Here is a 14,915-nt window from a genome sequence, read left to right on the forward strand (position 1 = left end):
TGCAATACTATACACATCACTGACTCAGTCATGGCAATGCATAAGTGACTCTCACATCTTGCCTCTTACTCTGTAGGTGACAGTGCATACGCGGTGAGGCATTACATCTTGACTCCCTACCTGAACCCAGCCAGTCCACAACAACAGAGGTACAATGCAGCCCACATCAGGACACGTAACGTTATAGAACGGACATTTGGATTGCTCAAGAGTCGCTTTCGCATCCTGCATAAAACTGGAGGAGCTATGTTGTACCAACCGGAAACCTGCTGCAGGATAATTGCTGCATGTGCAATGTTGCACAACATAGCAACAAGGAGAGGCATCCCCATCGAGGAATCTGACACAGAGGGCAACCAGCCCCCAGCACAACCACGCCGTGCACATATTGCCAGTTCAGCGGAGGGACAGAGGAAACGTGCAGACATCACCCAGCATTATTTCTAAGGTATGTAACAATGACACACAACACTCATTTGTATTTGAAGGTTAACTATTTATTATCACGGCTGGCGGTATGGGGTGTCAATACAACCTGAAATGCTGTCCATTAGCACATTAACCCCATGCACCAATGGACAGAGGAGACACACTAAGGACTTGTCATGCAGTCACTAAGAATGTCTTGAACATGGTTACGTCACCATGAGGTCTAACACCCCTCCAATTTGTTTTACCGTCTCCTCCCTCTCACACCCAAATGTCTTTCTCCTGCTTCAGCATCTGCATTCGTAGATGCTGCGGGAGGTGCCTGCCTACGGCTACTGCTCCTCCTGACAGTGTTGAGTGGCGCACTGATGCTGCTCAGGCTGGAAGCCTCACTACCCTCTTTCCCTGTAACGTCGCCCTGAACACTAGTGCTAGCCTGCATCATTTCCACAGCTGTAGTAATTTGCCCCAGTGCCTTGGACACATCCCCACAACAATGGGCCATGTCAATCTGCATTCCCACAGACCGACGTGACAGGTGTGACACGCTAGTGCTTATCTTGGTGTTTGACTTGGTATAAGCCTCCATGCATGCGAGAAACTGCCGATGCCTCTTCCTCTGTGAATTGTGTCCCTCGTGCATCACACGTGCAACCTCCAGGAGGGCGTTGTTGGATTCCCTGTGAGCCTCCACTATGGCAGTTGTGAGCTCCCTCACACTGTCAGCCATTGCAGTGATGTTACTGTTCATTTTCGTCATCTGCAGGTCGATTGCTCCCATGTGCCTAGCTTGCACGCGCTGAACCCGCACCATCTGCGACTCCACGCCACCCCACTGATTGTGACTTCCTGCTTCCTGGGACAAAGTAGGGCTCCTTGGTCTGCGTCGTGATCCTGACCGGACATGTGCCTGCGGTGTTGGTGTGTGACTGGCACTTTCACGGCTTGTAGTAGGTGTGCTAGATGTATGCTGTTCTACCTCCATTGGCTGTAGTGGTGCAACTGTGGCCCTGCGTCTTGCTGGTGCCTTTCCTTTGGATGGTGGTGACACAGGTTTTGATGCCGCAGTCTCTTGATTGGGCTGTGTGCTCTCTTCAACATCACTGTCATCAGTGTTACCTTCAGCTGCATCTGTGATGTGAAACAGTGCTATGTTATATACATGTGTTTCAATAGTTCTGCAACCTTAATAAAATGACACTTTTTTGTTATGACTGTCTCTCATCTATCACTGTACTGCTTATTATTAGCATTTGGGCTTACTGTGTTGGATTCCAACTGGCACATGGGTACTACTGACTACAAGTCCCATGATGCATTGGGCTCCCTATGTTAAATGTGTGCAGGACTATTTTAGCTGTAATTTTAGCAGGTGAAATCACATTTGGGCACTATCAGTATGTGCTTTGTGCTGTTGATAGTCATGCATCTTACCTTGTGTGCTACAGGCTGCCCCAGATGTGTCCAGGATTGTCACTCCTACGACTGCTTCAGGATCAATAGTGCCCTCAATCATGTCCTCCTGGGGTGTGTTGTCTGGGACTGTTGGGCCTCCTCCTCCAGTCCCCTTCGCCTCCTTCAGCCTTTCAGCAACCTTCTCCTTTGCACGACTGCGCAGGTCGTACCAGCGCTTCTTGAGGTCATCAATGCTGCGGTGTGTGACCCCCACAGCATTCACCTTGTCCCTGATCCTGGTCCAGATTCTCCTCTTGTCTGCCTCTGGCACTTTAAGGGAGAGCTTGCCAAATAACTTTTCGTGGTTGTTTGCAACCTCTTCAATGAGGATGTCAAGTTCACCCTCACTGAATTTTATTTTGCGCTTCCTGGCCACTGCTCCCTCCTCTGTGGCTGTTTGGGACATGGCTGTCTCCACCAGTTAGCAACCTGCTGTTTGTTTGCTTCTGCTCTCACTCCCTGCACTCAGCTTCTGCCTCAGAGTTCAACTGTGCACAGGTGGCAGCATGGGCTGATTGACTTCCTGGTTGTGATGTCATCAGCCTGCTCCCAATGCGACTCTGTAGTTTTTCACGCTCCCGCTTTTAGCGAACTCGCTAATTGCGATATCGCAATTAGCGATTACGCAAATTGCGGAATCGCAAAATGCGCGATTGGAATTATTTTACTATTGCGATTACTTTACATGGAATCGCTAAAGTATTTAGCGATTTTTAGCGATTCCTTGTTTTTGCGCAATCCACATCATGCATTGGCTATAGCGAGTCCTTATTTGCGATTCCTTAATAATCGCAATTAAGGATTCGCTATTTGTTTGCATGATGCATCTGGCCCAGTATCAACAGTTGCGTGGAGTGGCGATGGGGGCGTGATTCTCCCCTAGCTATGCGTGCTTGCATGTTGGCTGGTGGAAGAGGCACGTCCTCGCGCATTCCCATGCAGAAATGGTCTCTAGGCATGTCATCAGATGGTGGAGATTTATTGATGATGTTTGTGTTGTGTGGAAGGGTTCCATAGAGTCTGCGTTGGAATTTGTTAGTAAGATTAATGATAATTCTTTGAATCTAGAATTTACGGCCCAGATCAGTAACAAAAAGTGGAATTTCTGGATGTAGAAATTTATGTGGAGGAAAATTGTATTTGCACTTAAGCTACATAGGAAGGCCACTGCTGGAAACTCCATACTTCATGCCAGCAGTGCTCACCCTAGGCACCTTATTAATAGCATCCCCTATGGGGAGTTTTTACGTATTCAACGAATTTGCAGCAGAAAGAAAGATCTAGATATTTGTCTATCTGAGTCTATGGGTAGGTTTCTTGCCCAGGGATATGATCTTAAGGATTATTGATGATGCCAACGTAGAGGATACTGTCGAGCAACCACTTACTACATCTAAACCAGTGGCCAGACTCATAACTACGTTCAGTAGCCATGACAAACAAATAAGAAAGATTGTTAGCAAGCATTGGCCAATTCTGAAAACAGATATGACGTTTGCTCCTGAATTGGGAGCACTACCGACTATTACTTTTAGACGAGAACCCTCAATGAGGGATGCTCTAGTAAGAACAAGCCCTGAAGTTACCTACTCTGCGAACTGGCTGACCAATAGGAAAGGCTTTTTTAAGTGCAGTTCATGTAGATCTTGCAAGTTTGGTATTAATAAAACAACTTTTGAAGATCCTTTTTCTAATATGCCCAACAAAATCTTAGGGTACTACACATGCAAAACTGATTTTGCAGTGTATATATTAGAATGCACTTGTCAGCTTCTATATGTTGGCAGTATCAAACTCCCTGTCTTTCACCGCATTTTGCAGCACTTACGGGCTATCGTAAATTCGGATCCTGCTTATCCGGTAGCCCGACATTTTAAATTAGTGCACCATAACAACCTACATGACCTCAGGTACTTTGTAATTGACGCAGTCCTTAAATCTATAAGAGGTGGCAATAGGGAGAAAAAATTGTGCCAACTTGAGAGTCAATATATGCTGCGATTAAATACTAAGGTGCCTAATGGCCTTAATACAGGTGAAGATTTGGTCAATTTCCTATAATTAATGTTTGAAATACTGTCATTCGTTTTTTAATGGGCTGCTATTCTGTATATAATGAGGAATTCTGTAAAACCATCAATCAATTTATTTATGGAGTCGGTAATTATGTTTTGAATATTACAAATGAAATGAAAAGATGTGTTTCCAAATTTCTGCTGCTATTTAGATGAAATTAGAGTGACTTTATGCATTTGTTTTGTTTTTATATATTTTTATGAGAATATATATTTGCATACTTTTAGTTTAATGATTCTGTGAATAACAATTTTATTCCATATGTATTTATCTATTTATTATCGATGAATTTTAGATATAGATCTACTTAATCATTGTAATTTCATTCTATTTTACAATTCATTCAATACGGTGAGTTTTATTGGTTTTACTAGGTTCCTAGTTCTACTAATGTCTTTCTGGGAGTGGTATATTGTTAATTTAATTATAGATATGAATTTTCTGTAGCTATACGATTCAAGATGATGATTGATATTTACATGGATTGACTAACCTCCGCCCTTTTTTGGATCTCATTTATTTCTTAGGGCATTTCTGAATTATAAATTTGTTGATCTTCTAAAATGTCATCTTTGCAAGCTGGTTGACATCCTATATACCTGATTTTATTTATGATATTGATTTGCATCCGCTAAGATAATTATAATTTAATTTGGTGTTAGTACTGGGTAAATTATTCAGTACTTTGTTGTGTTTGCACATGGGTGTACCTATTTTTTCATCATCTCCCATCTAGAAGTTAGATATGAATTAGACTCAGTTTTAGGGGTATTGAATTTGGGCACGTGCCCGTGATTGTTTTTGAATGTTTAATTTTAGACATTTATGTTGCATGTTTTTTTCAACGATGACATTGTTGGAAAAGTGTAATGTTTGCATACGCTTTACCTTTGTAGTCTGTCTTTCACTTCTATTGAGTGACTGGGAGGGAACATGATGATGTCATTAGGTATTAAAGGACACGCGTTCTCTGAGCATGTTATGTGATCAAGGCCGGGGTAACCTGGTCGAAACGCGTCATGTTGGAGGAGATGAATAATAAAATTGCACTTTAAATATCTAATTTTCCGTGGTGTGGTCCGTTCCTGCTGGTGAAACGCTAGGCAGATATTGCCTTACTTGTGTTTCCAAAGGACTTGATAGCATTTCTTATCTGTGACAGGCCTGTGAAACGCTCCAATTCACGGTGCACTGCTGATGCACTTAAGAGTGCGCGTTCAGTAGTGTGTGAACTCGAGTTTCCCTACTTTATTTTTCCTTGCAATATTATATAGCACGAACTAGACAACATGGCATGAGCACAATTTACATTACAGAAGAACACATTCATTTGTGGTAGGCACGGGGAGACAAAGCGATTTGCCTGGAATCACAGGATGTTGAGCTGATGCCGAGATTCGAACGTAGCTCCCCAGCTCTAAAGTTCACAATTCTAGAACTTGTAACGGGAGGTGTGTCTAAAAGTGTATGTTGGTGTTGGCCATCAATGAGAGAGACCTGTGCATTTTTCACATCGGTGGTGTGTTGCTGGAGATGTGGGCCGCCATGCCACCAATGTACCTACCGGGGGAGGGTAAACACCCATTATTCCGCAACTTTCTTTCCGCATACCATCACTCCGCATACTTTCATTACGAAAGTACCATGACTCCGCAATGCCATTATAACGCACGGCATTACATTTTATATGCTTTTACCACGCATCCATCTACAACGAAATTCGTTGTAATGCATGAATGGTAAATGCATGTTTTTTTTAATGTTTGGATAAGGTAAGTATGGGTATAGGGGTATATATTTTGGGGTACTGGGGTATATGTTTTGGGGTGTTTGGGCATTTTAAGGGTTCGGATATAGTTTTGGTACAGGGGTAGTTTTAGGGTTTAGGGATAGGTATGGGTTTTGGGGTACAGGGTTATTTTTAGGGTTCAGGGCTAGGTTTGGGTTATGGGGTACAGGGGTATTTTTAGGGTTCAGGGCTAGGTTTGGGTTTTGGGGTACAGGGGTATTTTAAGGGTTATGGGGTAGGTTTGAGTTTTGGGGTACAGGGGTATTGTAGGGTTCAGAGGTAGGTTTGGGTTTTGGGGTACAGCTGTATTTTTAGGGTTCAGGGCTAGGTTTGTATATGTATATGTATATATATATATGTATATATATATATATATATATATATATATATATATATATATATATATATATATATATATATATATATATATATATATATAATGTATATATAACGCCACGCACTTCCAAACTATTGCGTCTCGAAAAACGGCAAGCACTCCGATGTTGTGATCCAAAGTTAGTTTATTTCCGAACCCCCTTCACCCCGACAAAAAAAAAAAAATATATGTATATATAAATACACATATATACAAACATATATTTGATGTTTTAATAATGTACTTTTACAATGTATATGACTTTACCACACATGCATTTGCGTTATAATGGCATGCGTGATAAAGTCATATGTGTTGTAAAAGGTTTAGAAATGATGTCTTTGTGGAGTAATAGTCTTGCGTTATAAAAATTGTGGAATGTTGGTTTGCGGAATATCATCACATATTCCCGCGGGAGGGATAGTCCCTTTCTTGCTATTTCCGTGGAGGCGGGCCTTGTGTCCGGATGTGCGTGGCGCGAGGCCTTTGGGCAACAGAAGTGGAAAATCTCCAGTGTGCGCTTCAGGCGTCTCTGAAAGTTATGGCGAGATTACATTTACCCCACAATGGCCCCTGTTTGCGCTCCTTCCGGCCCTTGGGAATAGCGCCATGCCTGACCTCCATACAGTAAAGCAGGTGTACGTCACTGGGAGCGAGGGGCAAGCACACCCGGAGCTGGAATGTACAGAACCTGGGAAGAAAAAACAATGAAATATTGGCAACAACGCTCGCTTTTTTTTTCCGTAATCCTGCACCCCGCATACGCCTACGCCCCCAGCACACGCCCACAGCACATGATATGAGACATGGCATGAATTGCGGAACAAACCACACGCCCCCAGCGTTTGTAACGCCCCCCGCACACACCCACAGCACAACACAGACATGCCCACAAGGGACTACTTTGCTTGCACAGTTCTTTTACCTTTTAAATGTATATTGTGGGCGTCTGCATAGCCTATGTCCTTCCGCTGCAACTGCCCTTTCCAACGCTGTATTGGGTGTTGTGATTGGTGCTGTGGTTCCTGAGATTACCCGCCTCAAAGGTTTGGCCTCTCTCTTTATTATATTAGTATAGATATAGATTGATACTAGTGCTAGGCGCCTCCCCCTTTTTACACCTCTGGAACAAGAAGTAGCTAAACCTCCATGACTCCCTCTATGTTATTATGCAGCTTGATTTATATTCTTAGATACCATATTTTATGTATTTTACAAATTTTTCTCTCTCCATTGTAATATGTTATATGCTACGGTTGTTTCCATTGTTTAGATCGAACTAATTTCCTTTTTTTTCCTTTGTATAACTTCCAATCCAACTGATAAAGAATGTATGCTTTTTATTATTTTTATTGTTCTTATATTCTGTATGTTATTGCATTCTTTTACCCTAATAAATATTTCTCTGAACTGGAGCAGTGACACATGCGCAACATCACATCAAATAACTGTTGTGCTATGAAAAGTATGACGCAGAACTACAAACGAGAAAGAAGGAAACACCTGTTTTAATATAAGGATTATGGCACTTTATCATGCATTTATTTTTTTCATGGATTTCACTTCTATCTGCACATCTCTTACAGACCATTTGTTTAGCGGGCTAAATTGATTTGTGTTTTTTGTGAGGCAAGCGACACATTTAGCCCCTCAGCCGATATTTTCTAAGCTGCCCATTGGTTTGCTTTTGTAAATCACCCTTTGGTTTGCTCTGCTGTCACCCCGGGAACGTGCACTCATGAGCTCTTTAAACATGAGGCATTGGCAGTGCTTTAAATGGGCCGGTACTCACCGGTACTGAGTTCCGGCACTTCTTCATTTTCTCCCCTTGAGTAGCGGCACTTTTTTCTAGAAGAAAGAGAGTACCGGTAATCATGCGGATCTGACTTTAACCGAGGCAGCACGCTCCCTTTATCCCTCAAGTTATACTACGGCAGCACCTTTCAAGCACTGCACGGCATCAATCAATGGAGCTCGTCACCAGAACCCAGCGTGAGCTGCTTTGTAAATCAGAGCAGGGGTGTGTCTGCCGAGTCATTTGCTTATCCAAAGATCTTTCACAGTGGGCGCTAAGAGGGGGTTGTAAAATCTAATGGGTGGCGGTGGGAGGCACTATTCAGGACATAACAAAAGAACGTCTTTTACAGTCGCCACGCATCTGAATAGCTTTCTTTTCCACTTCCACACTCGCTGATTCCTATTTCATCGACCTTGGACAGACCTTAATACCAATCAAAAATGTGGAGATTGGTACCTGGTTCCCAGTACAGACGTCAGCTCTGGCCCTAACTCCGGTTTACAAATGTTCCAGGAGAGGCTTGTTTATTTATTTTATGCGTTTTTATATAGCGCGGACTTTACCCGAAGGTGTCAGAGCGCTTCACAATAGGAACAGTAATGACATGAGGAGAAAATTACAAGTGAACAAATTACAAAAGCAAACGTTAAGTTACATGAGGCAAAAGTGACAATTGTGAGCTAACAAAATACAAGAGGTAGCAAACGATACAGTACAGGAGGAAAAAGTGATGTGTGCAGGTTACAAAAGCGTACAAAGTACAAGTAGAGGTATAGTACTGCAATAAATTGCAGACACTCCAGCACAAGAACAAACGTTACATGAGGCAATGGTGGCACTTGCGCAAGTATCTAAAGCAAACAAAAATGCAAGAGGTAGCAAACAGTATGTTACAAGAGAAGAGTAACGTGTGCATGTTACAAAAGAGTACCAGTACTGGACAGATGGCTCAGTGGGCTGTAGACCACCGGTTCGATTTAAGGCAGGCTGAAGAAGCATGTAATCCTTAGGCGGTTGATAAAATGCATGCATGCAGATTTCGTGCATACAACCTTGGCACGGTCAAAAAGCTAACATCGCCCCTTGTCCCCCCTTAGCCCCGCCCTAAACTCCGCCCACTGCTCCTTTTGGTGAGTACCTGCACTTATTTTTTTTCCATTTAAAGCACTGGGAATGGGGGAGACTCAGATATCGATTCATTCTGTAACGGGACTTGTTACGAACCTGTATCAACACATCCAAAAATGAACTGTTCTGTATTAGCTTTCATGTGGTCACCTGTTGAAGGATCTGACGTCAGACACCATTTCCTAAATAAAAGAAAAACAGATGTTTGAACAGATCTCGCCAGCAGTTGTGTGCTATTTCATGTTAATAAATGTTCATATAAAATAAACATTCGCTAATAAACGAACTTACTCCCACAGTTCTTACATCTGCAAATGCATGTGTCTGCAGGTATGCGTTTGCCCACTGAAAGCCTTGCTTGTGGGCGTTCGAGCACATACCATGTCCAGTGAAGTGTGTGTGGTGGGGTAAATGTGGGGCTGCAACGAGGGCCTGAGTCTTACTGAGACCTGCCAACACACCCTTGTTCGTGTCCACAGGGTGATTTGTAGTGGGGGGGGGGGTGGCCTCCAAAACTGTGGGGCATATTACCGAGGTGTGCGTTGCATAACACACAACGCACATCTCCGTATCGCCGGCTATCGCCGGATTTCATCGCCTAATTAGCGCGCAATTATCAATGTGCATCAGGCAGGCGATTAGAAATCCGGCGATATGGCACATTAGCGCATGAAAACAAACGTTGTTTTCACACGCTAATGTGGGCCTTGATAATATGGGGGGTGGATGCGCTTTATGATCCACACCCCCATGTTAACAATGCTTAACGCCTGGTCGGAGCAGGCGTTGGGAGACCTGCGATAAATGAGTTTATCGCAGGTTTTTGTCTCCCAACGCCTGCCTTGGTAATATAATAGGGTGTTGTTGGACGTGGGAACACCCACTTTGCATGTCATTAGCGATGTGTATCGCCGACATGCAAAGTGGGCTTGGCCCAGGCTTTAAAGTGCCCTTGGTAATAGGGCTCTAGCTGTATCGCCGCTTTCTCGGCACAATTCGCCGAGAAAGCGGCGATACTAGCCATTGGTAATATGCCCCTGTGTTCGCTGTGTCACCTCAGTTTTAGGTTCGTGTTACGTCTGGTATTGTAAGGGTTAATTGCTATGCTTTCTTGCGTCATTGTGGGGTGCTTGTGAGGGGAATGGGTGGACTGTAAGTGGCTGGTTAATACGTCTGTGTTGAGCCAGGATATTAAGCCTATTACTCAGGGCCAATCCTAAAGCATGAATTTAACTGCATACTTGATCATAGCTGGTGAGTGTCTCTGCTGTTGTCAGTGTTACAGAACCACCTTGGAAAAGAGCCTCGCGCCATGCCACCTGTCCTCTTGTCTCCCTCTTCCGGTGTTTCTCTCTGATTGCTGCAGAACATTTACCTCAGTTTATGACACTGCAGAGCGAGCCTGGTGACCATGAACTGCTGCGCCCTGCTGCTTGTTTCAGGCAGGGAAAGGGCCAATCACTGAGGATGCAGGACAGGCTACCAAGCACCATCTTCACCCATGCTGTGTTCAGCCAGATCACCAGTCATTGCCGTAACCTGCCTGTTTACTCACCGGTCCATCAGCTGCCAGGCCTCGGTTGGCAGGCGCTCGATGGCTGCAGGGTGGCAGAGAAGATCTGAGTGTCCTGCCGGGCGATGAGTGTCAGACAGGATGGTGCAGCTGTCTCCTGACGTCTGGCTGCTGCTGTGTGAGGCTGAGGGCTCAGCAGTCTGTACTGAACGGACACCCGCTGGGGAGCAAGTCATGACATATTAATCTGCAATGTGCACATGCAAAATTGGGCAATGCATTAATATTTAACATACTCTAAAGGCAAACATAATCCATTCTTGGGGCCTCATTGACTAAAAAATGATGCAGTACAGTGCAGAAATTTCAAAAGCGCAGGGATTCGTCCTAATAAAATGAACAGGGGAGAGGATGTGGTCCATCTGCTAGACTGCCGTGCTGGAAACCAAGGTTCGAGCGTCGGGTCGCGTCCACATCCTGTGGTTCTGGGCAAATTACTTAATCTGCCCGTGTCTGAATGTGTCCTTGTGTAACATAACCGGTGCTCATGTAAAGCGCTCCAATACCTTTGGGTCGAGTTCGCGCTATATAAATCTGCATTAACCCCTTCGCTGCGGCGGCTATTCCGCCGCAGCGCTAAGGGGGCGGGGGGCCGCGCGGTGCGCCCATGCTGGTGACGGAACCGCTGCGTCACCAGCCTCGGTTGAGCTGTGCTCATGACGGAGCGGTTCCGTCATGGCCCCGCCCGCTCAATGGAACGCGCCGCGCAGGCGCGAAATCAGCGCCGAGCAGGCGCGTCCAGCGGGCCATGACGGAACCGCTCCCTCATCAGCACAGCTCTACCGCGGCTGATGACGGAGCGGTTCCGTCATCAGCACGGAAGCGGTTAAAAAAACCAACAACAACAATATGAGGCATCCCTCTGCTTTCCCCTATGCTGACGTGGGGCCTCATTTATGAGGCCCTACTGGAACTTTTGCGCCTCCGAAACATCACTTTTTAAATATTCTGGTGGCCACAGAATATTTATAAGGCCATGTTAAGACATTTTATGTTGCTTTCCATGGCCTTCCAAATATGTGCCTATTTCACACAGAACACTGCATGAAAGCGGCGTGCATTGGGTATCGCTGGGGGCGTTCTCAGCGGTATCCATGGCTTTTTGACACTGCCCCAGATTTACAAGAAATCATAAATCTGAGGCAGCAGCAAAACCCATGCCTCCCCAAGGTAGGCGTAAGGGAGGCATAACGAAGGAACAACAAGGAGAAATATCTTTATTTTTCCTCGTTTTTACTCTTTCCAGAAAGAGGAAATGCCTCTTGTGAGGCAGGAAGGTTTCTCTTCGTACACAAAAAAAATCATCCCCGCAATGCAGGCACCAGGTTAAAACACAGGAATCTGATCTGATATGCGCTGTACCTGATAGATACATCACATTCCTGCCCTTTTCTTTTGGCCCACGGCAAAAAAACATAAATGAGGCCCGTACAAATTACTGCCATGTGCCAGCGCTGGCACCTTTGCATCATTTCGCAAGGATGCGTGCGCTGCATGGATGATTGTGTTTGTGCACAAAAACAATAATGGATTGCATTTTCCTCTTTTTATGCGTGCTGCAGATTACAGAATGCAGCACGCATAGAAAGAGGAAAAAGCAAGAGAAAATAAAAGTATTTCTCCTAAGTGAGCTACAGATTTGGACGCATGCTCAGCTTTACAAAACATTGTGGGCCTCATTTATGGGCTTTTTGCTGTAAGGCAGCGCAGCAGGCCTTGCTGCTGCGCTGCCCTAGAGCAAAAAAAAGGGCAGGTATGGGCCGTATCTATTAGATATGGCGCATTGCTGTCCTTTTCCCCTGGTGCACAATGGGCTGCTGTGCGCCAATGCAATCACAAGTGGCTTTTTTCCTCTTTCTATGTAGGAAGAGGAAAAAATAGGAGAAACAAAGATATTTCTCCTCGTTGTGCCTCCCTTACATCTCCCCTGGGGAGACGTACGTTGTTGGCGTTGCCTCAGAATTATGATTTTTTGTAAATCTGGGGCAGAGTCAAAAAGCCATGGATGTTGCTGAGAACGCCCTCAGCAACACCCATGGAATGCCCCTTTCACACAGTTTTCTGCATTAAAGAGGCACATGTTTATAAGGCCATGAAAAGCCACGTAACTTTGTTTTACGTGGCCTTATAAATATGCCAGTGGCACATTGTGCCACGGAACTCATGACGCATCAGCGGTGCAAGAGGCTTGTAAATAAGCCCCTAAGTATGTATGGATAGTGATTTCTATCATGGAAACCTAGCTAAATGACATTAGAAATTGCAAGTGCAACAACAAGAGTTAATTCCCCATAAATCCACTGGAGGGCAGCAATGTGCTTTTATTTCCCTGTCTGGATCATTACTTTCTTGTCAGGCTTCAGCAGCATGGGACCTAAGTACTGACATCAGTTGACCCATACAAGTATTCAGGAATCACTTGTCTGCAGTGAAAGTGGTGGCTTGGATGACACATCTGTGTGCTATGCAGCATGTATGCAGAGCGCAAGTGCTAATTTGTTAAATAACAAGGGAACTTCTCAACTACATAAAACTCAACATGTGGTCAGGCAGTTCAGACTATGAACTTTGGACTTTTGTCTGGGCTCGCATTATATAAAATACCACATACAACCGTAATAAACACGCGCATGCAGAATTACAGGAACTACCTTTGGTAATTCCCCTTTCAAACTTCCCGGGTAATACCCGGGTTACCAGCCTCCTATGGCACAACTTCAGTTGTGGTCACTGCACAGCTGATTTGTTACTGATCCGTAAAACCTGCACAGCCTGTAATTCTAGTTTATTTGGGTGCCATGCCAAAGGGTGCGGAAATTATAGGCCCAGCATTACCAGCTGGCCGGCAATGCTGCATGAATCTAATTTCAATGTGGTGTGTCCAGTGCTTAATTTGTAAAATCATAAGTCCCATGGCCCTTATCAGCGGGCCGCTGCAGCTTGCACCACCCATTGCCCCAGCCAGCTCTGCCAATAATAGTACCAAAACACCTACTAACCATCACCTGCTACATGTGTGACAATTCAGGGTATTCCAGGCACACAAATTACAGGAATAGCTTTAGCTGCTTTAAAAGTCATTTTTGATGTACAGTGAATTCATAAACAATTGTTGTTTTGCCCATCTCTAAATTGCACAAAGAGCGGCACCATGTGGCAGACTGTCATAAATGCGGGTACTGACAATTGCATGCTGGGGTCGAGCACCGGAAACCACCAGCTCAAATTAAGCACTGGCGTGTGACTTGAGGGTAAAAACAGCCCTTCAGGCTATTTGTCTACAATAAGGAATGTTAGATTGAAAATGGGAGTCAGATGATGGAGAAGTAGATAATGTGTCAATTGCAGCTGGTAAGAGATCAAAAGAGGCAAAAAAGCTGGTGGAATCTGAGAGAGAGATGGTGAGTTTCAGGAAGTCGTGAAATGTGTGATGGAGGTGTGGACAAACAGGAGAGGAGGACAAACATAATTTTGGCAATAGATATAAGTTAACAGTTTGTGATTTAAGGACTAAGAGCGAAAGAGTGTTTTTTTTTTTAACTTTAAGTTCAAGTAAAGGTTTATTGAAAAATTAAAGTGGTTATGAAAACAATACTTCGTACAGACAATCATTTACCAATGCATTAAGACAGAAAAGGATACTTAAGAATACTATTGGTATACAAAAATCTTCAAGGTAAAAGTATAGCTTAGGAAATGATATGAATACATTCAAAGGTTCACAAATATTGCAAATAGTAGTACATGTCCAAAAATATACAGTTGAAAGGGTATAATAGGGAATGACAAGTTAAAAAGAATTATATAAAAACAAACAGTAGGAAGTCAGGGAGGCTTGGTAACTTCTTGAATTGAAGGAGCGAGGGAAGAAGTGTTCTTTGCTGTTGTATTTAGAAAGTGTGTGAGGGGGGACCAGAGGTGTAATCATTTCGTAGCTAGAGAGATAGGGTGAACGAGGGCTGTATCTAAACGATGATTATGGCGTACAGCATACCACCATACTAAATAGGACAATTTAGAAGAGTCTTTCCAATTATTTTAAATCTGTTGAAATGCTACAGCAAGTAGCAGATCAATGAATCTAAATTAGGATTGATTTTCCCCCCATTCAGGTGCTAAGCTACCTATGAAAATGTTGGTAATGGATAGAGGTGTTGTGGTATGAAAAATAATGTTGATTTGGTGCCAAACTTGTTCCCAAAATTTAAAAACATGTGTGCATGTAAATAGCATTTGTTTGAAGTCAGCGTCACCTTGGGAGCATGTCCAACATGTGTTGGGATTTGTGTTG

General features: G+C 44.0%; 1 protein-coding gene across 1 annotated transcript; it reads right to left on the reverse strand.

The window, feature by feature from the left end:
- Nucleotides 1-485: 485 nt before the first annotated feature.
- LOC147698883 (uncharacterized) lies at nt 486-2,357 on the reverse strand. Its single transcript, XM_086933527.1, has 2 exons — nt 1,864-2,357; nt 486-1,560 (listed from the first exon to the last, which is right to left on the reverse strand). The coding sequence occupies exons 1-2, from the start codon at nt 2,288-2,290 to the stop codon at nt 674-676; spliced, it is 1,314 nt and encodes a 437-aa protein (XP_086789653.1). The 5' UTR covers nt 2,291-2,357; the 3' UTR covers nt 486-673.
- Nucleotides 2,358-14,915: the final 12,558 nt, after the last annotated feature.

Source organism: Lissotriton vulgaris, chromosome 8 (assembly GCF_964263255.1).
Source record: "Lissotriton vulgaris chromosome 8, aLisVul1.2, whole genome shotgun sequence".
Classification (NCBI taxonomy): Eukaryota; Metazoa; Chordata; class Amphibia; order Caudata; family Salamandridae; genus Lissotriton; species Lissotriton vulgaris.

Excerpts from the sequence above, each read along its gene's own strand:
- LOC147698883 (XM_086933527.1), bottom strand. The coding sequence starts at position 2,290 with ATGTCCCAAACAGCCACAGAGGAGGGAGCAGTGGCCAGGAAGCGCAAA. Across the intron at positions 1,561-1,863 it reads GGCAGCCTGTAGCACACAAG|ATGCAGCTGAAGGTAACACT; the intron begins GTAAGATGCATG and ends TTCACATCACAG.